Consider the following 26,928-nt stretch of genomic DNA (forward strand, 5'->3'; position numbering starts at 1 on the left):
CTCTGCCCTCATAATTTCCCCAACTTTAGAGCAGTGACCGGCATCACCTTTTCTTTTAACACCACAAGTAAATGAGTTTCCATCACCCAGGTTCTGAGAATACCCGAATTCCACGTTTTACCACACTGGGAAGCTTGCCCATCAGTTAAAAATGGTTTTGCGGCTCTGCTCACGAGAAGTGAGCCAGGCAGGGAATCTGAACGCCTCAAAGAGTAAGGAAGTTGAGAAACGCAACCGCCTCTATGGGCACCTCAGCCCTCTCACGAGGCTCCAACCTCCCAGAGACAGACCGCCCCCACCTCTGCACCTCACCACACCGGGAGAAGCCACCCGAGCCATTCACCCTCAGCCCAGGGCCCCACCTCTGAAATGCCCGGGGAGGGAAGGGGGGGGGGGATGCACTGCCCGAGACTTCCACCTCCTGACAGACCCCGCCTCGGTCCCGCCTGTGAACACGGAGCAGATCTCCCCACACAATTCGACTCCACGCCACCATCCGCCCCGCCCGCCACAAAATGGCGGCCAGTCTGAGGCGCTGCTGGAGCCCGCATCCCTATTGGCTGGTTCAGAACACTTGACCCGTGCGCCGGGCGCTGATTGGTCAGTGCCCTGCGGAGGGCTCGCGCGGCGGTCAGAAGAGGAGCTGCGAATTGGTGCCCTTGAGGGCTTGGCCAAGATGGCGGCCGCGGGGCCGCCGCTGACATGGTGAGCGCGTCTCCCTCACCCTGAGCGGCCTGGCCGGGCGCGCGTGAGGTGTGGGCGGCGGACAGAGCTCTGCGCTGCGCCGCCAGGAGCAGAACGCACGGCGGCCCGGGGGAGCGGGGCGGGCTCGGTTCCCGCCCCGCCGGACACCGCCCCGAGGTGTTGGCTGTGGCTCCCGCCTTGCGAGCGGGAGGAGCGCGGGCGTTCCCTGAGGAGCGCCGGGCTGTGGGGCCGGGCGGGCTCCGGGACTGTGGATCTGGGAATCCACGGCGGGGCTTCTGGGCGGGGACACCGCTCCTGATTCTAGTGCGGAAAGCCCTGCAAATACTTAATTGGGCTCTTTAACCCCAGAGAGGAGAGCTGGGTTGGAGTTAGTTTGTGAGGTAAAACGTGAATAAAATCGACGCTCGTAATTTTCACAATAGTTAGGAAGGTTGGGATTGTATAAACCCTGTTCGCTTGAACGGCTGTGTTAGAAAAAAGAAAAAGGCAATATAGAAGGTCAGATCAGCGTAGAAGACAACAGTTCTTCTCTGAGAAGCTTAAACCGGTGTATTTTTCTCAAAAATTCCAGTGATTTCAACACAAAGCTTCTATTTTGATTCATGAACGTGTGAAAGTAGCAAAGTCTCATCAGAATTTCTCTCACCATACTTAGAATTTATATTCTGTATTAATGAAATTATTTTGTTCTGTGAAGATCGTATATATTTTACAATCAAAGAACCTAAGGCATTAGTACATACGTAACTCCTGTAAAGAGGAAATTGGAACAAGTTTGTAGGTAGCCTCTTTTTATATAAATTAATTATTGTTTTTATTTCTCAGGGGCAGATGTGGCCTTTAATTTTTATTTGTTTTGCAATATATTTATTTTTAATTTTTCTTTTGTTAGGGACATTTCACCAAAAAATGGCCAAGAAGTATTTTTCTCCCATGAACTTTATGAAAAATATTCCTTGTCTCTGAGCCTCTCTGAACTCTGGCATTTATCAAACAGGTATATTATTTTATCATTTTGTTCTCTTCGTTATCATCCTATGGATCCCCATACTGTTTTGGGAAAAGCTGCATGTTGTCTGGCATGCAAGGATTTGTTACTGAGTCCTTGGGCCAGTTCATGGCCAGTGCTTTATTTGTTGTGAAGCCTCAGAAAGCAGGAGGAGTCTGGGTTGGGTCCTTTGGTCTGGGAAATGAAGCTGTGTGAACACAGCTAGTAACAGGTAGTGTTGTTTTGGCAGTTTTGGTGTAGTTTCTATATTTTCTTGGGATGAGAAAGTAGAATAACATTTATTTCACGTAGTGAAAAGTGTGGCTCATGCTGCTGGATCTCAGCTTTTGGAGGACTGTATTTAGACTCTTGGCTTGAGAAGTTACTAAGCTGAAAAGGGAGGTGAAGGTGATGCCCGGTGCATGAACCTTCACACTGGAAGGAATGTGGATGGGAAATGTAAGTGGGGAATTCAGCATGTGTGGAAAGTTTGTTCAGAAGGGGTGTTTTTATGAACTGACAAAGAGAATGTGCATTTGAGGGGCTACCTGTTACATCACATGAGTTCATCCCATGGCTTTACCTGGAGAAGGCTGTTCTGGCTCATGTCTATTTGAGCAACTTTCCTTGAATTGGCAAGATAGGAGCACAGCCTTACAGCTTGTTACTGGCACATCTGATACTACTGTGGGATTCTTCCTTGGAAGAGTTTCTGGAGTGGATGCTCAGGAATGGGATTGTGACCAACTGTGTGTGGTTGGAGTAGGTTTACAGCCAGAAGAAGCTAGAGAGGTTGCACCTGATAAAAATCAGAAGTGGATGGAGCTGGGTTGTGTGACCAGAGTGAAGAGGAAGAAAAATTAAACCTGTTGAAGCAAGTGAGAAAGTAAAAGCTGGAGGAAATGTGCTAAATTTTGGGAGTTTCTCATAGATATTTACACAAGTGTGTGTTCTCTTGGTGTAGAAGCAGTGAAAGCAGTTTGCTGATAAGCTGAAGGGGAAAAATTTTAAGCCGTCAGCTCAAATAAAGTATAATGCTGTAAATATGGACAGAAAAGCTCTGTTAGATTATTTTGGTTTGCACCCCAATGAAGACTGTGACAGCAGTGCATACTGAAATGATCTTGATGTGCTGCCATTTCATTCAGTGCTGAATATAGCCAATTTAAGCTGCTAGAATTTCTTGATGTTCTTACACTGGCATATCTGAGTCAGCATCTTGTTGCTGCTACAGCTTAATTAAATTTGCCAGTTTGTGCCACAAAGATGGACACATTCTCATATTTAGAGAGACAGCTGTGAAGTGTTATTAAGAGCTGTGGATGTGATACTGCTGGTTTGAATGACACTTGAGATGTTTTCTACTGCTGAAATAGTATCTTAAAATTATACTTTTTCCAAGATCAGCAGTTAAAGTTCATTTTGTTACCCTTAAATATTTTTGTCTTAAGTACAATTATTTTAAGTAGACCAGGGCCAGGCTGGTTGGCCTTTGTTTACTGGAGTTGTTTTGAGAACAAGCTTTATGTTAATTTATTGTTCTTAGAACAGCCATACCCCTTGCCCTAGCCTACTATTATTTTTGGTGACTGATTCCAGCATTGTTTAGGGTAGAAAATTAAGTGCTTGATTTGTGTAATCTGTAAGAATTTCTTCATTAAAATCTGGAATTACTATTGTTACAATGAAGTAATTTTAATTTTATTCTTCTGCAGTGAAGGAAAGGCTTTTTCTGGTTAAATATTTCTCCTTTACTATCAGAACTGACTGACAAGTCTGACCTTTCTGAGTACAAATAGTTTCTGAATAGTGGCCATGAGTGACTGATGAAATGTGGAGATTCTTTGTTTTCATTAATAATATGTGTTTCCAGAACAAAGAATGTGTTTCATATTTAGCTTGTTAAGATTATTTTGGTTTTTTAGAAAAAGAAAACCCTACTTGTTTGTTTGTTTGTTTGTTTTTAAACGAGTTACAGACCTGCTTCTGGCACTAAGGGTTAGTCTGATTGTAGAGGTGAAGTTTCAGAATAAGAACGATCCACTGGCACAGGAATTGGAGGAGCAGTGTTTCTCAGAGCAGTTCAGGCTTGCACAGCTGCCTTTATTGTTTTTGACTAATACTGGTATTTATGTGAAGACTGTAAATTTGTTAATTTGTTACTTTTCTTTCAGAGAAGCTAAGAAAAATGTGGAGGCATTGGCAAACTCTTCAGAAAACAGGCAGACTTTTAGCACGCAGGCTGCAGAATCACTTGAGGTGGAGGCTAAAAGCCCAGCTGATGACAATCCTCTTCCAGAACCCAGACTCCCCTATCCATTTACCTCTTGTTTGACTGAGAAGGAGCAGAAAACATATTTGTATCTGATGACTAAATTCTCAAAAAAAAGAAACCATTTCCAAGTCAGTGCAGCAAGTCAAAGAGAATTTTTCACATATATGGTAAGATATGACCATCACAAAGGGAGTCATACAATTTTTTGTTCTTACAAAGAATAAAGGAAAATGGAAAAAATATTCAGGACAAGCTTTTTAATAGACATTTCAAGTGTATTTCATTGAAATTGGGGTTTTTTAAGTAATGAAGTTGTCCTGTGATTTTAGCATTCATAGGGGCATGTAGCAGTATTAGGTGGTGTTGGGCTGTGGATATATTTTCTTGTGAGCTTTGCAGCTGTGGGAGCTTTGCTCATTAGCAGGGGAGGGCCCTGTGTGCTGCCCTGCTGTGCTCACACAGGAGAAAGGCTGAGTCTCAGCAATGTTTAAATGGGCCACCTTTGTGTTGGCTGGGAGAATCATTGTAGTTGAGTCCTGTAAAACGTAATTAATCGGGTAATTAATCAGCAAATTGTTATGAGCCATTACATTTTGTTTTCTGTGCTTCCTTGTTAATGCTGATTTCTTTATTTTGTGCTGTAACAATGGGAATATTGTTTCCCAGCAGTAGGTTAAGTAACTACTGCGTTGTCCTTACTTATTATTTCTCATGAAATCAGAACTCAGATATCTTTGTTACTTTGCTGTGTGAACTTCATCAACCATGTCTTGTAACCTCTCTGTTTATAAATCACCATATAAAAAAGAGACCTGCTGTTTGTTGGAGATGGTGTGTTGTTGCTTTGGGATTTTTTGTTTTTTAAAGGAAATGAGCCTTGCAAAAAAATTTTTACTCAAGTGAAACTGAACACTTGCCAAATTGAGTAGGAAGTAGAGTCTGTTCCCTCATATCATTACCTGTACTGTCTGGAAATTTTGTTGGTTACATATCTATTATAGAGGATTCTGTTCTGTCTTAAAAATAGATTTTTCCTTCCTTGCAGCAAATGAAAGAAGTAGTAAACAATGAAATTGCAGAATTTATGAAATTTGCCCAAAATGCTGCAAAGAGCTGTGCCCAAGATTATGATACCATCTCTGAAGATGCACTCTGTTATACCGAGGTAATTACTAATGCCGTGCTTCATTCCAGCCCTTCTTAAAAAATTGTCTTGGGATTGTGATGAGAATACGTAACGCTGCTCGTGGGATGTGATGTGCCTGAGCTGCTGATTTCGTGTTGGGATGAGATGGGGAAGGGGCCGTTTCCCTTGTGCTGTGCAGCGTGCCTTGGCCTGTGGTTCACTGGAGCCAAAAAGGTGTGATGGAAGTCAAATCACTTTTTACAGTACTGCAAAAATATTTATTCATCAAATAAATAAATTGCTTACTTATATTTGGGAAAGGAGGAGATGCATTTTAGGTGTGCGCTTCCATTGAGAAGTGGATCCTAAATATGCACTGCTGGACAGAACGTTAAGCTTTCCTCCACAGGAAAAGCCTGTTATAAAGTCACTTTAATTAGAAGTTACTCAGGCTTTAATCATAACCCTCTCTCTGCAAGTTCCTGCTGTGTTAAGTATCCACTTTGATGATTCTAAGATCAAACATGAATAAAACTTCATGTATCATTCTTGGGTTTATAGCACATTTTTGAAAAAAACCAGAATATAGGTTCATTAAACTTTTCCATTAGTGGGTTAACACAGAATTTGAGCACATGCAAAGACAAACGTCTTGCTTTCTTTTTTTTTTGCCCCCTAAATACCGGTATTGGCTTTGCAATTTTGTATCTTGTCATCTAGTCACAAAATGTGTCTCCAGACTTTCAAGTCCTATTTATTGTTGATACCCTGACTTAAAAATGAAATAGACACCTATATTTTGTTTTGACCAATGCTTGAAGAAATAACATTCTCGTTCCTAAATAAAATCTAAATATCCTATCCTAAATACCTAATTCAGTTATTGTAATATAGAGTTGACATGATAGTGAGTTTAAACACAAATGGAATAATCCTATGCCTTTATCTTTGTGACTTGTGCTTAGGCATAGTGTAAGCTGGTAATAACACAAAAAATATTACTTCCTCTAAAAACTAAAATAAATAACTAAAAAGAAAATTACCCAGTTTAACATGTTTCATACTCTACTAAACTGTATATTTTTAGTGATTGGCCTGAGCTGTGTGCATACATTATCAGCCTTGTTTATGAAGGGCTGAGGAGAATTTGGAATATATTGCAGTTCTCATAGCAGTGATTGTAAGAGGATTATAGATGTGTATTGTTACCTGCAAGTTTTTAAATGCAACTTGAAATTGCAGAAAAAACTTTTCAAAATTAAATTCTTGTGAAAGATACAAATGCATAAATGATTTTTCTTTTTGTGTTAGGAATTGCTACGTGTGTGTATTGGGCATGTACAGAAGTATCCAGAGTTTTACACCCTGAAGGAGGTCATGAGTATCATGGGAGGAAAGTTTCATACACAGCTGACCTTCAGGCTGGAAAAAAGTCTTCTTGCAATGGTAATACCTTATGCACACATACTGGGTTTGTGGGGTTTTTTAAGTAAGAAGAATTTCATCAATTTGTGTTATGCAAGGATTAGGGATTTTTGCAAAAGAGGGTTGCTGCTAACAGTGCCTACTCCCAACCAGTCCCAAATTCACACCTAGTGGAATTTACAAATACTCTAGGTCTGTTTGAGTTCACAAAGAGATTGCACAGTCCAGATAATGGAATAGTTCAGTTTATTGAAACAGTAACAAAAGAAGATTTGGGATTGCAGGATGCACTAACTAGGGCACATTAATATATATAGTAATTCACTAACTAGAGGGTCCTCGTTACATATAGTAAATTCACTAACTAGAGGATCCTCATATATATATAGTAAATTCCTTAACTAGAGGGTCCTAATGTATATAGTAAATTCACTGACTGGAGGATCCTCAGATATATATAGTAAATTCCTTAACTAGAGGATCCTAATATATATAGTAAGTTCACTAACTAGAGGATCCTCATATATATAGTAAATTCCTTGACTAGGGGGTCCCAATATATATAGTAAATTTACTAACTAGAGGATCCTCATATATATATATAGTAAATTCCTTGACTAGGGGGTCCCAATATATATAGTAAATTTACTAACTAGAGGATCCTCATATATATATAGTAAATTCCTTGACTAGGGGGTCCCAATATATATAGTAAATTTACTAACTAGAGGATCCTCATATATATATATAGTAAATTCCTTGACTAGGGGGTCCCAATATATGTAGTAAATTTACTAACTAGAGGATCCTCATATATATATAGTAAATTCCTTGACTAGGGGGTCCTAATATCTGTAGCAAATTCACTAACTGGGTGGTCCTAATATATATAGTAAATTCACTAACTAGAAGGTATTAATATATGTAGTAAATGAGGCCCTAAAAGCACAGCTCTGTGCGCGGAGATCTCTTTCAAAGGCTTAGAACAGCATTTGTTTGAGCTGCCGTAGCAGGTGAGTGTACTCCTCCATAGCCTTCTTGTGGGCATCTGGGCTGCTGGCTATGTGCTGGAAGAGGTTGGGGGATTCAGCCACGCGGAAGTCTGAGGGCAAACTGATGTCCATGGGAAGCCTCTTGTTGCCTATGATGAAGTGGTTCAGCTGCTTTGTGTCCAGCGAGCAGTGGAGGTACATCACGGTGTCCTTCATGCGCCGCCAGAAATCCTTCCTGCCCCACTGTGTCAGGGGTATGGTGTTGAGGAGGTGCATCATCACTGTTTTCAGGGCATAGCTGGAGAAACCTGCCTCTCTCAGGATGCGGCTGAGGAGCTGCAGGCACTTGCAGTGCCAGCTGTCATGAGGGGCCTGCCTGGAAATGTGTCTGAAGAATTTTACCTCTGCCACTCCATAGGTCTCTAGCCATGTTGTGCTTGGGATGTCTACTTCAGTAGGCTGGCTGCCCACAAAGATATCAGATTCTCCTTGCCTCACTCCTAAGATTACCTCAACCATGAGGCTTTCCTGGTCTTTCCGAAGCTGAAATTTACAGGAGCGGCTGGAGGGCAGCAATCTTAAACGCCAATGGCGTGATTGAGGTGAAAGCACCCAGGCTTCTTTCATGAATTGATAGAACCAATGGACAGTTTTGTCCACATCTAGATAGCCATCAGTGCAGAGGGTATCCAGGAGGCTGGGGTCCTGGTCCCGTCTCAACTCCTCGTCAGAGTGGTGGAGGAAACATAGCATGTCCTCCCCCAGCTGCTCCCTTGTGCAGGTGCACAGCAGCTCCACACGGACATAGCCATTCCTCTGGAGCACCCCTGCAGTGTCCAGCTCCAGGTGGAAGGCATGTCCCGGAGGGGGACTCAGTGGGACAAGCACATGGTAAACAAGATCTTGTGCGCGGGGACTCCAGCCTTCAAAAGCGCTGCCCACTCCGATGGCTTGTTGTGGCACCGGGTAGAAGCTGTTGGACCAGCTTTGTCCAAAGATATCTGTGAGTTTGTCCATCAGGTCTGTTATGATGGAGCAACCCTTGTCCAGGTCCAGAGCAGGCAGCTGTATGCGCTCCTCTAAAAGGCTTCCAGGGTTCCTTGGAACATTGTGGCCATCATCTTCTTCCTTTGCATCGTGTTTGCCCTCTTCATTTCTAGCAATATTGACTTCCTCCCCCTTCTCATTGTTGTTTACTTCTTCATTGGCATCATGAGAACCTTCTTTTGCTTCATTTCCATCAACATTGACTTCCTCCACCTTCTCATTGTTGTTTATTTCTTCGTTGGCATCATGAGAACCTTCTTTTGCTTCATTTCCATCAACATTGACTTCCTCCACCTTCTCATTGTTGTTTACTTCTTCATTGACATCATCAGAACCTTCTTTTGCTTCATTTCCATCAACATTGACTTCCTCCACCTTCTCATTGTTGTTTACTTCTTCATTTGCATCATCAGAACCTTCTTTTGCTTCATTTCCATCAACATTGACTTCCTCCACCTTCTCATTGTTCTTTGTTTTTTCCTTTGCATCATCAGAACCTTCTTTTGCTTCATTTCCATCAACATTGACTTCCTCCACCTTCTCATTGTTCTTTATTTTTTCCTTTGCATCATCAGAACCTTCTTTTGCTTCATTTCCATCAGCATTGACTTCCTCCACCTTCTCATTGTTGTTTACTTCTTCATTTGCATCATCAGAAACTTCTTTTGCTTCATTTCCATCAACATTGACTTCCTCCACCTTCTCACTGTTCTTTGCTTCTTCCTTTGCATCATCAGAACTTTCTTTTGCTTCATTTCCATCAGCATTGACTTCCTCCACCTTCTCATTGTTTACTTCTTCCTTTGCATCATCAGAACTTTCTTTTGCTTCATTTCCAGCAACGTTAACTTCATCCTCCTTCTTATTGTTGTTTGCTTCTTCCTTTGCATTGTCAGAGCCTTGTTTCACTTCATTTCCCACGTTGCTTTCTGCCTTTTCATCCACAATATTGCCTTCTTCATTTCTGTCCTTATCATCCTCTTCAACATCTGCATTGCTGCCTTCTTCATTTCTGTCCTTACTGTCCTCTTCCACATTTCCATTGTCATTTCCTACTTCTCTTTTTGCAAACATGTTGTCTCCTTCTTGCTCCTCCGCCGAGTTGTTGCTGGAGCTCTCCTTGTGGCCACTGTTGTCTGGATCACATCTGATTTTGTGGAGTCCAAACCACAGCGCCAGGAGAAGGACAAGGAGTCCGGTCACAGCCCAGAACTGCCAGACCAGCAGGACTCCCCAGGCCACACCACCGTGCTCCAGGGTGTTCTGCTCCAGTTCCTCCATCAGCCGAGTCATTTCCTGGTTCAGAAAATCAGTGCGCTGCTGCATGCGCTCCCGTGCGGCCTCATCCAGCCCATCGCCGGCCTGCTGCGGGTACTGGATGAAGCCCTGCAGAAGCAAGAAAAGGAGTGTAGTGCGAAGCATGGCCTCAGCACTTGAGTAGGGGTTGGCCTAAGAGTTGAGTATGGGTTGGGTGAAGATGGGAGAGAGGTACTGATAGGGAAAGTGGGGACAGGAGTCCCAGGGATCTATATGAAAGCAGGAAGGAGGGGCCCAGGCAGCTGGCAGGCTGCAAGGCTGTGCCGCTGCCCCAGCAGCAGCGGCACCGTGCCCTGCCAAAGGCGTTCCACAAGGAATCGCCTCTGGATGCCCAGTGGGAAGTGGCTCCCCGGATACTCGCGGTTCTGCCGTGACCCTCGTCCCGCGTTCAGCACAGCCTTCTCTCTGCGTGCGTGCTCGCCGCTCGCCGAGGCTGTACTGGAGCAGGGTCACCTGCTGCTTGGGTTGATAGAGCTGCCCCCATTGTGACGCTGATGCTGCTCCTGTGATGTCACAGGTGCCAAGTGCCAGGCTGGCCCCACCCTCCATCTCTACCTCAGCTCAGGAACTCGTAATGGCGACCAAACGCCTGACACGCGCAGACCCACGGGTCATAATGGACCCCCAGGGGTTCCCTTGATAAAACAGGCAGAGCCCCCCGAACCCTTTCCAATCTGAACTTGATTCACATGACCCATAAATGCTTTGTTCCTGGAAATCTCTTGCTGTGAGATGGAACCAGTTCCCAAAGCACATAATAATTCACTGGGCAGAAAACTTCCCACAGGCATTTCAACGCTGAAAATTCTCCCATGTCAGATATGGTCCCTCTTGTGCTTTTCCACCACGTGTTGTAGGACCCAGACAGAGAGATCACAGCTAGAAAAGTCTTAGCTGTGATGATCTCTTGGGAGCTATTGCTGCCTTGGGAGCCTTTATGGGTTAGTTAGAACAAATCTAAAGCTCTTCTACTTCACATAACTGGCCTGTGGCAGACATTGTAAAAAGAGAGAGAAGCTCAGTCACAGGTCTCTTTCCAGGGCTGCCTCTATTACTTGAGTTAGGGGTTATAATTTAAATTATTAATTAAACCTGTAATACAATTATTTTGGTATTAAGTCTGTTAACCCTTTTTGCCAGATGTTGCTATAAAAAGATTACATTAATAGTATGTTTTCTCATATTACATAACTTTATAATGCACCTGTGACAATTCCTAATACTTTTCTTCTTAAGAAATGCAGTGTTGAGTGAGCATGATTGCTGTGAAAGCTGTTTTTTGACACTGTTTGATTTTCCCCAGGGTACAGTAAGACATGGTAAAACAGATTTCCCTTCCATGCCTGTTCAGCTGCCCACAGATTATAGCACTGTTACATCTATTATAACCCCAGAAAAAAAGGCTCATGTTATGCATAATGTAAGTAACCTTTTTATTGTCATTTTTAAGGCATATTTTGTACAGAAGTGCAATCTGATCCTTTTTAGACTGCATTGGACCATTAAATAGCTGGTATTTCTGTTTGTGTTCTACTGTGAAAATCAGGGAGTTTTCATTCTGTAGAACTGAGTTTTTTGACTGTTTATTCCACATAATTTTTTATCAGCTAATTTAAGGAGGGGTTTTTTTCACATATCAAAGCTCAAACTTTCAACAAAATCACTGTTATTTCAGAGATATTTGCTGAAAAAAGGAGCAGAGATGATGCAGGAGAGTGGTATAAGCCTCAAAGATGTTAGAGCTGTAAACAGAGCCCTTCAGATGATGTCTCAGGTGGCAGAAAAAAGAATATAGCTGGGCTTTTCTTAGTTCTCTCATGGTCCTCAATGCTCCTGGACTCCCATTATCTTTGCAGTCCTTGATGATACTCTTCAACCTCATTAGCATTCCCAGCTTCCTTCCTTCAGGGAAATGTGTACTTGTAAAGTTTAGCAATTTTATCATTTCAGTCTGAATTTGTATTCGTGATGGTTTTGTATTTGTTTTAAGGTCCTTTATATCTAGTCACTATTGTGATTAGATGTATTCTATTGGTTCTATGGAAACAACTGTGCAGTTTTAACCATTCTTCACTATTAGATGTCTTTATTGTGCTGTTGCTTAACTTGTAAGAAGATCTGTAGTATATATTTGTGAGTTAATCTGGTTTGGGGATTTTTTTTTTGGTTCAGCACACTCCCATATTTCATGATTATCTAAATTCCTATTCAACTTAGTAATTCAAATGTAGAGAAATTAACTGAAAATATAAGTTAAAAATACATATTTTCTTATGCTGCAACATGAATGCATAAGATTCAGCTGAAAACTTTCAAGGAAGTTTTTTTCACTTTCATTTCATTTTGAAGCCTGGCACCGTGGCATTGACACCATTTGTGTCCAAAGTCTTTGGACTTTTTTTGGAGGTGGGGGTGGTACATATCCATTTTTGGTTGGTTTGAAGTTTTTCTTGTGAATTTAAATTTGTGTGTGTTTCTTAAAAGAGGAACTTTGAATGAAATAACTTTTTTTTTTCTCTTTAGGATGTTAGTTCAGATTCAAATGCAGAAAAACTTGCTTTGAAGTACTGTCCTCAAGTTGTTTTAAGTGATCAATCATTATTTACTTTACTGAATAATCATGGACTAAACTACAAGGAGCAGTGGGAAATTCCAGTTTGTGTTAAAGTGATCACTGTTGCAGGTATGGGATGCTTTTGTTGTTAAAACTACGGGGGTTGTCCAAAACAGCTGGAAAGCTGATCCAGGGTCACTGGATATCGTTTCCTATACCTTTTTCTACTCTACAGTTACCACCATAAACACTGAGTTTGGACATTCAGCTATTTTTCCACCTGGGGAAAAAAAGCCAAAACAAAAAAAAACAGCTGAAAACAGTTTTGCTTTTCAAAACTGTGAGTTGTTAAAATTATCAAGTGAACTGATTTCAGTAAACTGAAAAACCAGAGAAATTCTGGAATTTTATAAAAAAGCAAAGAACAAACATTTTCTTGAATTAAAAGGATCTATTTACACCATAGAGGAATATATAAGTAAATAAGGAATGAATGTCCATGAAGATAATTTTTTCAATTGCAACAGGAAATGTTTCAATAAACTGATGAACTCATCTGACTGCTTTACTTTAGTTGTCAAGCACTTCTTCGGTAATCTGAATATCAATTTCCTCCCTTACACCTTGTTTTTTTGAACACAGTGTGGTTTATTTAAGTATTTATAATGTTTGTTGTGTTGGAATGCCTTTCTGTGCTTTTTACACAAGTTTCTGTAGCAGACTTACAGATAATAAATAAGCTATCAAGTGTTTGCAGTGTTTACGAATTTTCACTTTCCTATGTGAAATTAAATGACTTTATCAGTAAAGACTGACTCCTTTTGTAGCAGCATTAGTTTTTAAACTTAATCCTTGGATCCAAAACTTAATACCTGAAGGGCATTCAGGGTGTAGTAGAGATACACAGTGGTTCTTGAAGGGTTTCCCTGAGCCTTCCCTTTTCACACTTCCCTGTAACCAACTCCTTGCTTTAATTTAATTTTTTCCTGAAACAGGGATACTATGTTCACCATGTACCTTGACTTTCTCTGTTGTAGTGGGTTAGGGTTATTTTTGGGTGATTCATTTGTAAGTCTTAAGGTGTAAACAAGGGAGTGGGGCAGCTGAAGGCCAGACAGTTAGCTGCAGTTTATTTCTCTTCTAATCAGCTATCACTTGGGCAATGAGACTTAAAAAAAAGAATTTACGTTCAAACAAGGAAGAAAAAATACCTTTTTGTAAAACAGGATGATACGGTACTGTATAGAACTCCTCAGTTCTTATTTTACAAATTCTCTTCTTAGAACTGCATGTGAAATATGTTCAGCTGTTAATGTGGTGTATATTGCTGCTCCAGGATCATAATAATTCACACCATATCTGGACATACTTTTCTTTGCTAATGAATGAAAGAATCATTTTTCATTTCTTCTAGTGTGTATGTGAAGTGGATTTGACTGTAATTGGAAGTTGAAAAATTTATTATTTAAATTATACAACAGTCTTTCTTCCTTTCATTTAATATGTACTCAATCTCTTTTCATTCTTGAAAAGGTAGCAAACCAGCTAAAGTGGTTTATGTTGATCCACCTCTGCTGAAAAAAGAAATGACAGTAAGAGAGAGGAATCAAATCTTCCATGAAATTCCAATGGATTTCCTAGGAACTAAAACATCTTATGTTTCCATTTCTGATGTATCAATGGACAAACCAGCTGAGGATAACCTGTTTCAGTGGGATGTATGTAGGTTCACATGTTATTAAAAACAAGCAAAACCAAAAACTTGCATTCAGATTCCTAATGTGTTTTTTCTGTGGTAAAGGGAAATTTGGGTTTTCTTTTGGGAGTTTTTCTATTGCTGAGTCACAGACCCTGTTAGAAAATGTCTGTCTAGCTCCTTTAAATACTTCTTCATGGGCATCTCAGCTTTAATGTTTACTTCATGAAAATGCCTTTTGATCAGTTCCCTTCAATGGAAAAAGTTCTATGAACTTTTGCCCTGTAGAAAGGCCTTTCAACTTGTATGACCCAAGACATTCAATGGTAAACAAGAAACATCATTTTTCAATTACTGCTCCTCTTTGCTAACAGTCAAATATGGATGGTTGAACATTTTCTGTGTTTTCAGTTTGGCAATGTCTCATTTCTTGGTTTGTTTTATTGTTGTGTTGTTTCTTAATTTTACCACCTTCTCATCCCTGTGTTAAGGTGTGTTCTGACACCTACCAGTGCAGGACAGTTCCTCCTCCAGATGACACAGGGATGGACTTCGATGATGATGTTACAGAGCTTGAAACTTTCGGAGCAGCTACCAAGGTCTCAAGAACTTGTAAAATGGAAAGCACTTTTCCTGCAGCTAATAACACTGCTAAAATTTTACCTCATGGCCTAAAAATGGGGGAGAAGAATTCATCCACCATAAACAGTGGAGATGAAGAGGAGAAAAACCCACTTTCTGAGCGAGAAGATTCAGCATGTGCCAGTGTGCAGCGTCCGTCATTAAATGGCATTCCGTGCTTCAGCCCTCAAGAGCATTCTCCTTGTAAAAGCTTTCAGTCAGTAGAGATAGGACTGAACAAAACACAGGATGTCTTGACCAAGGAAGTATTGGACAATGAAACAAAATTAAATCCTCTATCTGTTGCAGTGAGTTCTGAGAAAGAGCCTGATGCTGCACAGAAAAGAGAGACTTACACTTCTTTATGCAGTAGTGACACAGACGAAGAGCGTTTGGTGATTGATTCAGACTATGAAACTACTGCTTGTTGCCAACCTGCTGTACCAACCACTGTTTCTTGTACCTCAGCAGAGACTGCCAGGTCTCCTTCCCCTACCCAGTGTCCTTTAGCAAGCATCAGTGACTGCTCAGATACCATGGATCAAGGAAAAAAAACCTCCAAGAAACCTCCAAGAAAGTTATCCAGAGAATTGGATCCTGTCGGGGAAATTTTGAAAATGCAAACTGAACTTCTCAAGTCCCCTTCCCAAAAAGCTCATGAGCCAGTGGTGAGCTCTGATAATTCTAATGCTGTGACAGCCCAGCTGCCTCAGTCTCCAAAAACACTGGTGACCTCTAGCACAGAAACTCTGCCAACTCCAGCCTCCAATCCCACCAGCTCCTCCAGAAATACGTGGACATGGCTTTTTGAGGGAGTGCCAGAGAGTAAGTGTGGTCATTGCATAAGGGGGAAAATTGAACAGAAAACACTTTACCTCCTTTATCTGAAGAATGTGTCAATTGTGCATCTGTTACATTGATTTACATTGAGATGTGGCTCAATTTAACAGTATCTTCTCTGTGTGGGAATTAGTGTCTTGCACACAGAAGGGGACACTGGGAGCTGTTTTTCCACAGAGGTGAATGTGAAATACTGTTTTACTGTAAAGAAACAAGTTGTCTTACATAAGGGTTTTAAGCAAGGAAAATAAATTGTTTGGTAGTGGAATGAGTTATTTTTGCATGGAAATTCAAATATTTGAGTAGTCTAGTCTGCAAAAGTAGTTCCTTGTCAATCAAAAGTAGAATTATTTTTATTTTTTGTAGAATAAAAATTAATTGAGTTAGGCAATTAAAAATGAAAAAAAAAATTGAATTTGTGTGTCTTAAGTTTGGTTCAGTTGCTGTTGCCTAACTCCCAGCACTGTGTCCCAGAAGACAAATGAGGATTCACTACAAGCCACCTCTCCAGGTTTTCAGGCATATTGAATCTATGCTTTCCCTGGACCTTAGCCTAGAATTGCAAGTTGTGAAGATCTTGGGGACCATGGCCCTGGAGGTTTTCCTCACATGTCCGAGTTGCTTCTGAGCTCTGTACAGCTGACGTTAGAAACACTTCAGTGTGTTAGATAAATACGCAGGAAACCAGACAGGTTGTGTCAGGACAGAGTCTCTTCTCAAATATTTCATTCCAACAAATCCACGCTTTTTGGTGGGAAAACATGTTTGGTATTTTCTGAGGAGGTGTGCATTTGATCATGTAGGAATGAATTACTTTATCTATAGGTTGACACAATGAAATCAGTTTTCGTTGAAATCGTGTTATCACGTCCTACATTTTTATTGCTTTAACTGAAAAATCACTAAGACCATGTCTCCTCTCGTAGTTTGAAAGGCTGAGAGGCATGGTGCTTTATTTCTCTCTGTTAAAAAGATAGAGTTCAGATGCTATTTGATAGAATTTTTTAATAGAGATTGTGCAACCAGTATTGTCAACATGCTGAAGAGTTACTGTGTAGAATAGAAGGCACAATTTGGAAGTTCTGTGGCAAGCTGAGAAATTTCTTTGCATGTCTGTTTTGCAGAAAGCCAGATTTGAGTTATATATTTTACTAACAGAAAATTACTTCCAGTTCCTTGGATAAAATCTCCCACAGTGTGCATGCACATAAACTCTTAATGTTAAAAATTTATTTGTTCATAGCACTACAGCAGTCCCTATTTGTAGGTGTCATTTTCACACATACTTCCACATATCTGCAGGGCAAAAAAAGAAAGAATTGGTTACATTTTCAGAAAACCAATTTGGAGTCTACTGTGTTGATTTGAAATGTTCTGTTAAAATGTTTCTAAGGGTTGAAGGGATGTTTATTAATGTACTCAAAACTGCTCTGGGAGATCCAGTAGCACCTCTTGAATATGCTGGTATCCAGAGTGAAGTTGAGCTCCATGTGATGTGGAGGCTTGTGCTGCCATCCAGACCTGAGACTTCAGTTACTTCAGTCCCTAATGAATGGATGGCAGCTCTCTCTCAGAAGGCATTAATTGTAAATAAAATTTTTCTCTCCTTTGTTCTGAGTGACTGTGGCTTAACAAACAATTTTTGAACTACATTTATATCAGAATGAAGTCTCACATTTGGAGTGTGCTCTGTTTTAGAGAAATCTAATGATGTGGGATTATTCAATAATAAAGTCTTTGAGTGAATGCTTCCCAAATTATTTTAAGGTTTTTTTTGATATGTGACTTTTTTGTGCCTAACAAAGTAGCTTTCACCCCAAAATTTTACAAAACAAAACATCCCAGAGTAAAAGAAAAAAATGAACAAAAAACTCTACTGCAAGGGAACAAAGCTAATCAACTTCATGGTAAAGAATGTCCAAGCTTGTCATTTTCTGGTTTATTCATTATCTCTAGGAAAGCTGCCAAGTGAACTTCTGCTGCTTGAAGAGGACCCTTCAGAGTATCAAGAACCTGAAGAAGGCAATGTTGTGTACAAGCTCTTCAGTTTGAGTGATCTTTTGTTACTCGTGCGTTGCAATGTGCAGAAAGTCAGGTCACTGCAACAATACCAGAAAAAGAGAAAAGCCCAAAAGGTAAAAATTTTGTTTTCAGCTTTTTTTAGGTTTTTGTTTTTTTTTTTTTTTTAAACAGTTGTTCTCAACTGGCATTTCTGGGATTCCCAGTCCTTGATAGGATTTGTGCTTTCACTGAAACAATTGTGACTCTGCAGTGTGTCTTCTGTAAGTAAATATTTGCTATAGCAAGACAGGGAAGAATAACTTGAGATTTCTTTAAAGCTACTTGATTAGAAGATAAGAAAGTGTGATTCTCCATTTTTTAATACAGTAATATTCCTGGGTAATGATACTTATTTTTAAAAAAGTAATTTTGAACTATTCCTAAAAATTAATGAAATTGTTAGGCATTTGGCCCAAGATTTTAAAAATGTTCATGATAATAAATACTTTCAAACAGGATTCAACCTTGCTATTATGCTTAGTTAAGCAGAGAAATAGGAGATAAAATGAACAACAGAGAACACAAAAAGAGATTCTGTTTGTTCTGCTTGAAAATACTGTGACATTTCTTAGCAAATAGTTTATCTCATGGAATTAAGTAATTTGAATACAACTGTAATCGACATACTCCTTGCAGCATGAGGAGAAGGAAACTTTATTCTGTAATTCTCAGTAATTTTGTCATTTTTTAAAGTGTTCTCCTGATCATTCAGCAAATTTATTGTTGTATGTCCCTCTTGAGAACCCCAGAATTACAGCAGGCAGGTGTTTTGTGAGGTGTTTATGCTTTGTCGAAATGGAAATAATCATTGCAACACTGACTACTTGTCAAGAGTCTGTGCTTAGAATCTTATTTGAGGAAATCCCATCTTTTTGCTATTGATCCACTGCTCATAAATGCCTGGGAATAACTGCTTTGGTATTCAGAAACATCACTTGTTGTGGTTTTTTTTTTTTATTTCTGCTGAAATTTAAACTGTGGGTTGTCTGTGAGAACTGACAGTGCTCCTTAGGGTTAACTCTCTAGTTAGGGTAGCCTCTGATTTCAAATGAGAGTCCAAGCATTAGGTTCTAATTTCAAGTGAGATTCTGACAGGAGTGATAAATGGCAGATTTCTCCTAATAATAAGCTAATGAGAATTGTGTGGTTTTTCTTAAATTGCTGCAGAGAGCAGTAGAGCATAGAAGTGTAAACTTGAAATCAATTTAGTTACATGGAAAAATTACTAAGTGGTAGAATTTTATTATTTGCAAAAGATTGCCCAGGCCTTTTTTCTTTCTGCCCTGCCCTGTCCTTTTAATCTTTCTCTGTATAAAGTCTCTGTACTCTAGTGTTTGTACTGTGGATTTCATAGAATGGGGACCTTCAAAAAGAACCTCTGAAATGACTTTGTTGCTTCAGCTATGGTGGAGGACTGTGGTTATAATAAACTACAAAATGTAGTTAAATTGTGAATGTTTTTGGACAATGAGTGCTAATTTTTTCTTTTATCTTCTCTTTTTCAGCCGACTCCCCTGTTCCTGTTACCAAAACTGGAATACCAAGCCTACTATGGTGTTGAAGCTCTTACAGAAAGTGAAGTGTGCCAACTGTGGACACAGAGTATGCTGAATTCTAAATGCTTATTTTATGTTGGTAAGTTCATGTTTTGAGTTTTTGCTTAAGACACATATATGTGTGAGTATTTGTAGAATAACAGAAGAGATACGTATTTATTGAAGGTGTATTCCATATATCCTTTCTTATTTTAACTTTCTAATTTTTGTTTTTTCACATTTATCTTCAGTAAGTTCTTTGTCTGAAATTTCTTTTGGATGCTGGATGAAGATATCCCAACTTTGGTTTTAGATAAATAGTATCCATGTCCTATAGAAAATACTGTATTCATGTTTGTACAGTGACATTTTTAAAACTCAGGGAAGTTTTTATATTTGTTGAGATATATGTTGTGTAGAGAAATTGAAATGATACATATAAAGAATGTGACCAGATTATTTTAACAGCCATTTTAATATATGGAGAGCTTTCTGATACCAATTATTTTGTAATTAATAAGATTTTAAAAGGGAAAATTTGCAACAAAGTGGTTAATTGATATTCAGAATATGCTTGGCACACGCTACTGAATGGGGGCTGTCCTGTTTGTACAGTGAGTGAATGTTCTGCAGTGGGGACTGCCTCGCTTTTTTGTAGAAACAAATCTGGGTTTTAGGGTTGTTATGGCAGCAGTTGTGGTCTTTGGTTGCCTAACCTTTCCACTTGTGCACTGAATTACACTTTTGCTGTTGTTGGCCCACATCAGAATGCTATTTCAGAAATGCTGACTTCTGTTTTCCAGTTTTTTACATACAAACTGTGCAAGCTACTGTAGAATTATTGGGATTATGTGAAATCTAATGTATTTGCCGATTGCATCTTAGTCTGCTCTCTTTATTCAATGGAAATTATGTTTCTAATTTTAAACTTTAAAAGCAGTTCTTAATGTGGTTTTTCCATTCCATTAGAAAAGAAATCCTTATGAAGAGCTAATTGTGTACAGAGTTCTCTATTTGTAACTGTATCTTAATGTACGGTACAGAGGCATTGCTTCTCTCTAACGAGCAGAGCACTGTAACTGAGTGCATTCTGGATATTTATACTGAGGATTTATCCAGCATACTGAGCTACATTGTAGTTGGGCTTCCTGTAGGAAATGTTATCAAAGGTTTTATTGCATTTCCAGAGTGGCAGGCAGTGTAAGGAAACAGTGAACTGTGGAGAGAGTGCTGATGTTTGTGAAGTACACAGAGTGGAGGAGTGAGTGTCTATCTAATCTCCCATCAGTTACAGGATGCTGAAGGAATGGCTTGCACAGGAGTTCATCCAGCCACCACCCCTTTTTATGGAGGCTCTTGGGAATGTAGGAGAAAGCAGGCTGGGCGTGCAGGCATTGTTGTAGATGTGTTTCCAGCACAGCTTTTCTGTGTGTGCCTCCTGTAGGCACTGCTGGCTGTGAACAGGCAGTGCCCTAGGCTGGCCAGCTGCACTGGCCTGTCCTCCTTTGCTCCCATGCTTGGGATAAAGTGTCTTTAGGATTGAGAAGCACTGCTTATTCCAGTCATGTTTGTCAGTTCCTGGATACACTCTTTCCAGAAGCAAGCCCTGGGGTGCACAGGATCTCTCCTTTTGTGGGCTCTGAGGAGGCACAGGTTTCCCTGTGTTGTCACTGTCTTGTACTGCAAATGGGAGCTCCTGGCCTGTGGGGCAGATTCTTGGTATTGCCATGTAGCTTCTTTTAGAGGTAGATAAAAAAATATGTGGAAGTATCTGTTGTAGGAAAGAGCATCTACCACAGTTTTTAATAGAAAACTGTTACCATATTCTGCCTGGGGAGTCTTCTGCTCTTATTGCAAGGTAGCTGTGAAATTCTGCCTTTCAGTTTGTATTCCTAAGGGAGCTGTGAAAAATGCAGTGTTGCAAGTGTCCAGATTTAGTCAGAGGGCTCTTTGCAGCAGAGAGCTTTGTCTGAAACTCCAGGGACAGTTCTCTGAGGGTGATGATATCCTTGTGCTATGGGCAACTTAAAGTGGGGTGAATCTCTCATTCTCTGTCACTAATCTGATACCTGATAGTAAGACTTACTGCAGTGATCTGTTCAGTGTAAGGAGAAAGGCAGAGAGCTTCTGAAATCATGCTGTAATTTGAATTGTTTTAAGTGAAATTCTGTGTTCTGTAATAAAAGAATTTTAAATCAAACATTTTGTTAAGTGATAAACTTACTGCTCTTTTAAAATTTACCTTACAGTATGAGTGTGGTTTAAAAACTATAATCTTACTAACACAGTAGCTTGCATTCTTGATCAGCCAGTTAAGCCTTTAAGTTGTAAGCGTGTAGCAGTGGTAAACTGCATAGATGTTTTTGGCTCTTGAAAAAGCTTAACTCACTGTCTCATCCATCTCTTGGATTACCAGTTAAGCATGGATGAAAAGTTCTTTGGACCTTGGCCTATGTCCCCAAATTGTCCAGCGCTGCTGTGTGTGGCAGAGGGAGGATCTCAGCTCTGCCATACTCAGCAGCGCCACCAGCCCAGTGGTTGAGAAAGAAATCAGGCGTGTAACCACGGCCTTCCTGTAGCAACTGCAGGGGGAAGATGAAGTTGATTTTTTTTTCAGGATGTTCTCAAAAAGCAGAGATACTATCATCAAACAAAGAGCGCTGTGTTCCTCTGGCTAGCAAAGCACCTGGCTTGTTTGTTGAGTCCCCTTGCTACTCAGATAGGAAATCTTGCATCTGCAAAGGCAGTAATCTCTGTGATAAACTTCCCAAATAAGGCACTTGTACTTGACCTAGGCAGTGAATAAAGTTGTGATAAGCTTGGCTGATTAATGGGAGCATTTTGCCCTGACCATTATTCACTTATTTGCAATAAGTGCCCAAGCAACACTTTCTGCAAGAACAGTTTGCCTTCACATGAATGGAATAATATTGGCCCTTAAATTAACATTATCTGAAGAATGGGTTGGGAAAAATACTTAGTGTATGGGTAACTGCTACATGACAAGTATTTTCAATCAGTCAATTCTTGAATCAGATATAATTATATAAACTAGATGGAGGTAGTTCATAGGTATTTTGTAATTGTTATTTTTTTTTTCCCAGTTACATTGTGAGTGTGTTTAGAAATAGAGAAGTCTGATTTGAGGAGAGGCTGGTGAGGAATAGAGAACACAAACAGATTTTTTTTTTTAATTATGTTTTCAATAATGACTTCAAGTCTCTTTTTGTAGTCAGCAATGTAGAATATGAAATTTAGCTGCTTAGTCTTGCACTGATATCAAGAAAAGTAACAAATGCACCGTGTTTAAAAGAAATCAGTTGTCCTGGTGCATCTTTTTAAATTTGTTAAAGTGAGAGTTATTACTTAGTTTTCTTACACAACACATAAACTTAGTAATGGATAGCTTGGAATGTGAAATGTTTTGATTTAGCAGTTTTAACTGCTAAAGTATTTACACTTCCTAAGAGAGCAGATTTGTAGTAAGACAGTAAATTCCACTGAGTAGGCTGTATTTTATTTTGCTGCCTTTTCCTCATCCTCCTTGTGGGAACTGAAATAGAAAAGATTTCTGGGAAAACCTCAGCATAAGAGAGAACCAGAAGGCAAGGTACAGTCATCAAATCCATGTCCAAGCTATGCTGGTGATCCTTACTGCTCATCAAGTGAAATGTGAGCTAAATTGTCCTTGGCAGCCTTTATTTTAAAAATGTGATGAGGAGAGCTTTGAATTGCTGCTTCTCACTGTGTCAAAGACAAATAGTCTTTCACAGCTTGCCATAATCAAGGCCTGAGTTGTAAATTGCAATTTCTCAGGTGAGGATGGGGGAAAAAAATTGAGACAAAGGTCGGCATCCCCAGAAAGTCATGCAATAGATCAGAATAGAAAAGCAAGTATATTAAACACAAAAGTAAATTTGTTGTTAAAGATCAGCTTTCGAGATCTGTCCAGTGAGGAAGAAAAGTGAAAAGGGTCAAATAAACTTGTGAAGATACAAACTACCTGATGAAGTTAAGGCCATGGCAAGGTAAGGTTGTGTATCCCACACACCACCCAAGATAAAAGGTTTGCTGGAGTCAGGCATCTCCTGGTTTAGAAAGACAGTCAAGGTACAGCTCTCTTTACTTAAAGCAGCTGCACATTTTACTCTCTGTTATGGTGCAAAATTGATAAATACTTTTCACTGTTCTATGCCAAAAGAACAAAGTTTTTATCCTTTTAAAAAGGCATTAGGTCTGCAAATTATGCTCTTACATTTGTTTGGCTTTATTTTTAGCGTATTAATTGAATTTTTTTTTCAGGACATATTGATGCTTTTACATCAAAGCTTATTATGCTAGAAAAGATTTCTCCAGAAACTTTAAAAGAAAAACTTGGATTGATTAAGTGAGTATTTGTAGGAAGTTTTTTTAGTAATTGTCCTGGGGGGAAGAAGACAACCCCCAACAGCAATGAATTGCAAATCCAAAGCCTTGCAAGTTACTACTGTTGCTATTTTTTTCTTTCACAGACCTGCAAATTCATTAAATATACTCCATAATGTTTTGAAGAAGGTGTCTGAGTAAGTTCTAAATTTTTGTTCATTGTATTTGTTTTCTGCATTGCCCAGCTCATTTTGTTTCTTCTCTAGAATGTTTGCCTACTCTGGTTTTTATTTCTTCATATACATGAACAAATCCATATTTTACAGGTTCTCCTAGGTCTATCATAATAGTACTGTGTAAAATAGGCTTGGTTTTACAAGGTTTGCATGAATGGTGCAAAATAATAAGAACTTGAGGTATTGGAACCAGTTTTCCAAGAGAGGAAACTGGACTCCTTGGGGCTGAGTAAGCAGTTCACAGGAGTGAGGTGTAATGTTATGTGTACAGCTGCCACACAGAGTTTGGGCAGTTGGGTTTTGTTAGACTTTCTGCTTGAATTGTAGAAATAACACTACTGTGTTCACTTCCGCTTACCTTGACTTTTAGCAGCCTGTCTTTCTCTGGACAAGCTTTCTCCTGCTTCTTTACATAGCTACTTCAAGGTTTTCAGGCTGCAAGTGTCTTAATTTTTTTGTGACATGTGCTTCTTGCACTGATTGTGAAACCTTTTCATTCAAATTACAGAGGGGTTTTCCTGCTTTCTATTAATTCTGTAGGTTCATGATTTTTGGCTAAGATTTTTGATATGGGCAGTTGGTTGACCTTCATCTTCCTGAGAACCTGTTTAATCCTCTGTGTGTTGAAAGCTCGTCTGTTCTTTGTGTCTGTGTCCACATGGGCATTGTTCTTTGTAAGATACTGGTTGAGGAATTACAGTTTGCCCATCATGGATGGTTTTCAGTGTATGCTTACGTGTTTAGTTGAATATGATGACAGTCTGTACATTATTGATAAATTAGTATTTTATGAATGCATTATGAACACATTAATTAGTACATATTTATCAATACAGTTTAATTAATGCATTCTTGTGCACAGTCTTTTTATAAAACATCTAAAGGGACTAAACATCTAAAGATAATATTTTTCATTCTGAACTTTTCTCATTTTAGTTTGGAGGAGGGCTCTTATTTATTGACTCATGCTGCAGGAGATTCATCAGTTTCAATTTACAAGAGTTCCCTTGACAAGAGCAGATCATCCTATAATTTGCACAAAGCTCACAGTGATCTACCTGCTGTACCTGCCACTCTCTCAGTCCCATGGGTTCCACTGGATCCCAACCTCCCTTTGCCCTGCCACATAAGCAGTGGAAGAGTTCCATGCACCTTTCCACCTGCACCCTGGGAAGGGTGGAAACAGAAGGTCAGTATCTCACTTGATAGAAAAGCACATTAGCAGTGCAGGAATAACCTATTTCAGTCACTTGGGGTACAGCTGATTTAGTTTATCTGTCAACTTTGGGGGTCAGAAATTTTTTGGGAATTCCATCCTGCTTTGTAATTTATGTTGGTAAATAAGTGATGCCTGTCATGCTTTGGAAATTTCCCCAAGATCCTGCTCTCACCTCTATTATTTTTGAAGTAGTATGGCCCTGTAAAAGTAAGAAAATTTTCAAGCATTGGTTTTTTTTCAGCAGAGATTTACTCATTTGTGTAAAAGCCACGTACTAACTGTGCCTAGCTTTGTGCACTGTGAGATTGTTTGTAGGTGGAGTTACATGTTTTAGCCACAGCCTGACTTCATATGAGGGCAAAATTGTCATGCAGCCATTCCCAATTCCATTGTGCACTTTGGTTTCTGCCAGAAGGAAATCCAGGCACGTAGGCAGGGAAGGGGATTGGTCACTTCTTTCTGGTGACTGAAAACCAGCTGTGCCAGTCCAGATGTGCCCTGTGGGTCTGTTTGAAACGTCATAAATTAGAAGGCAGTTGTCTGAATGTAGTTGTGTATGTTTGTACTCGATACAGATTGAAGATTATTAATTCTGTTAATTCTAGTTTGGTTTTCTGAGTTGTTTTTTTTTAATTCTCTCCCCATATGTGTGTAGATGACTGGGGTGAAAGGACAATCAGACACACCCCACGAAGGAAGGCCAGTAGCTATGGAAACAAGAGGCAAGCCAGCTCAGCCTGTTAGAAATGAAGGTGTGGCTCCAAAGAAGCTGAGGAAGACTTTCTGCAAGCAGAGAAAAGTGAAGAAAAAGTGGAAAACTAAATTCAATAAAATGCAACTGAAGTAGGAATAAACCTGAAGAAGAACAAGAGGACACAAGAAATCTGAGGTTTCTTGCAGCTTCAGAGGAGGCAGAACAAGCTGGCAGGAGAAATGGCTCCAATAGCTGAAGCATTCTCTAAACCTTTAACCCTTTGGTGTCTCAAGGGATATGTTTCATGTGAAAATCTCAAAATCAGTCAGGGAAAAAAAAAAGATGTGGCTGCAGCCACTTGGCTGGTTATGGGGAACAGAGTATCTTCTGTTGGTCTGGTGATTTTTATATAAAAGCTGCATCTTGAAGAGTGAAGCAGTGGCTGACAACAACCTCTAACACCATGTAATAAGAAATGCAGCTTCTCAGCTTTCCCAGTTCTTCCAGATTCACTACAGATTTTTGTTCTCACATATTTTAAAGATATATTTCACTTTGTACATTGTGTATAGGGGAACAACTTGGATTTAATTATTTAGCTTTTTTGATTCGTGGTGTCTACTGGCTTTTAAATAGCTAACAAAAAGACGTTCTTTTTTGAATGGTGTAACAAATGAAGGACAAAAGCTGTGCTCATTTGAATAAATTTGCATTGGGAAACTTACAAGTACAACTAAACAAGTAAAACAATAACAGGAGAGCTGCATTTTTGCGTGTTTAAACTATCACAAAAAGCAGAGGTCTTAAAGGTGTTCTTCCAAGTCTTTTGTTTGGACTGAGGAAGTTACCAAGTACACACCTGATCAAGCATTCTGCTGCTCACTGAGACTTGATAGGACATGTTTTAATGTCATAAGGGTGTTTACTGGAGTATACCTGCTAAAAGGTAGGGAGTTTTTTGAAATTAGTCTTCAATAATGAATGTATATTAAAAAGTTCTTTGTGAAATACAAAGCATTTTCTGATGTGGCTTTTTTCCAACTGTTAGATATATTTTATTAAGTTATTCAGTTTATTCTTTTTTTGGACCACTGCTTGTTTTATCTGCAGTATTAAGCGATTGACATGCTGAACTTGTGTCTGCAATTTACAAATAGTTCTGATTCAAAATCCTAAATGCCCTTAGTGACTTCTCATAATAGGAATACTTTAGTTGTGAGTCATTTTTCCTG

The 26,928-nt window shown here is 39.6% G+C and overlaps 2 protein-coding genes across 4 annotated transcripts; one reads left to right on the forward strand and one right to left on the reverse strand.

Moving 5' to 3' along the window:
• Positions 1 to 617: 617 nt before the first annotated feature.
• ICE2 (interactor of little elongation complex ELL subunit 2) lies at positions 618 to 26,566 on the forward strand. 2 transcript variants are annotated; one of them, XM_033070418.1, is made up of 15 exons: positions 618 to 705; positions 1,598 to 1,702; positions 3,868 to 4,135; positions 5,014 to 5,133; positions 6,406 to 6,540; positions 11,179 to 11,295; positions 12,399 to 12,558; positions 13,963 to 14,147; positions 14,617 to 15,571; positions 17,543 to 17,721; positions 19,153 to 19,282; positions 23,485 to 23,569; positions 23,694 to 23,744; positions 24,720 to 24,972; positions 25,658 to 26,566. In XM_033070418.1, exons 1-15 carry the CDS (start codon positions 677 to 679, stop codon positions 25,847 to 25,849), a joined length of 2,964 nt encoding a protein of 987 aa, XP_032926309.1. In that variant the 5' UTR covers positions 618 to 676; the 3' UTR covers positions 25,850 to 26,566. The 2 variants fall into 2 exon arrangements, with proteins under 2 accessions (XP_032926309.1, XP_032926310.1); XM_033070419.1 differs by lacking the exons at positions 618 to 705; positions 3,868 to 4,135 and having other exon boundaries at positions 1,628 to 1,702.
• Positions 6,547 to 9,995, reverse strand: LOC117001819. 2 transcript variants are annotated; one of them, XM_033070421.1, is made up of 2 exons: positions 9,177 to 9,995; positions 6,547 to 9,014 (listed from the first exon to the last, which is right to left on the reverse strand). In XM_033070421.1, the coding sequence occupies exons 1-2, from the start codon at positions 9,978 to 9,980 to the stop codon at positions 7,500 to 7,502; spliced, it is 2,319 nt and encodes a 772-aa protein (XP_032926312.1). In that variant the 5' UTR covers positions 9,981 to 9,995; the 3' UTR covers positions 6,547 to 7,499. The 2 variants fall into 2 exon arrangements, with proteins under 2 accessions (XP_032926312.1, XP_032926311.1); XM_033070420.1 differs by having other exon boundaries at positions 6,547 to 9,995.
• Positions 26,567 to 26,928: the final 362 nt, after the last annotated feature.

The sequence above is a fragment of the Catharus ustulatus genome, chromosome 12 (assembly GCF_009819885.2).
Source record: "Catharus ustulatus isolate bCatUst1 chromosome 12, bCatUst1.pri.v2, whole genome shotgun sequence".
Classification (NCBI taxonomy): Eukaryota; Metazoa; Chordata; class Aves; order Passeriformes; family Turdidae; genus Catharus; species Catharus ustulatus.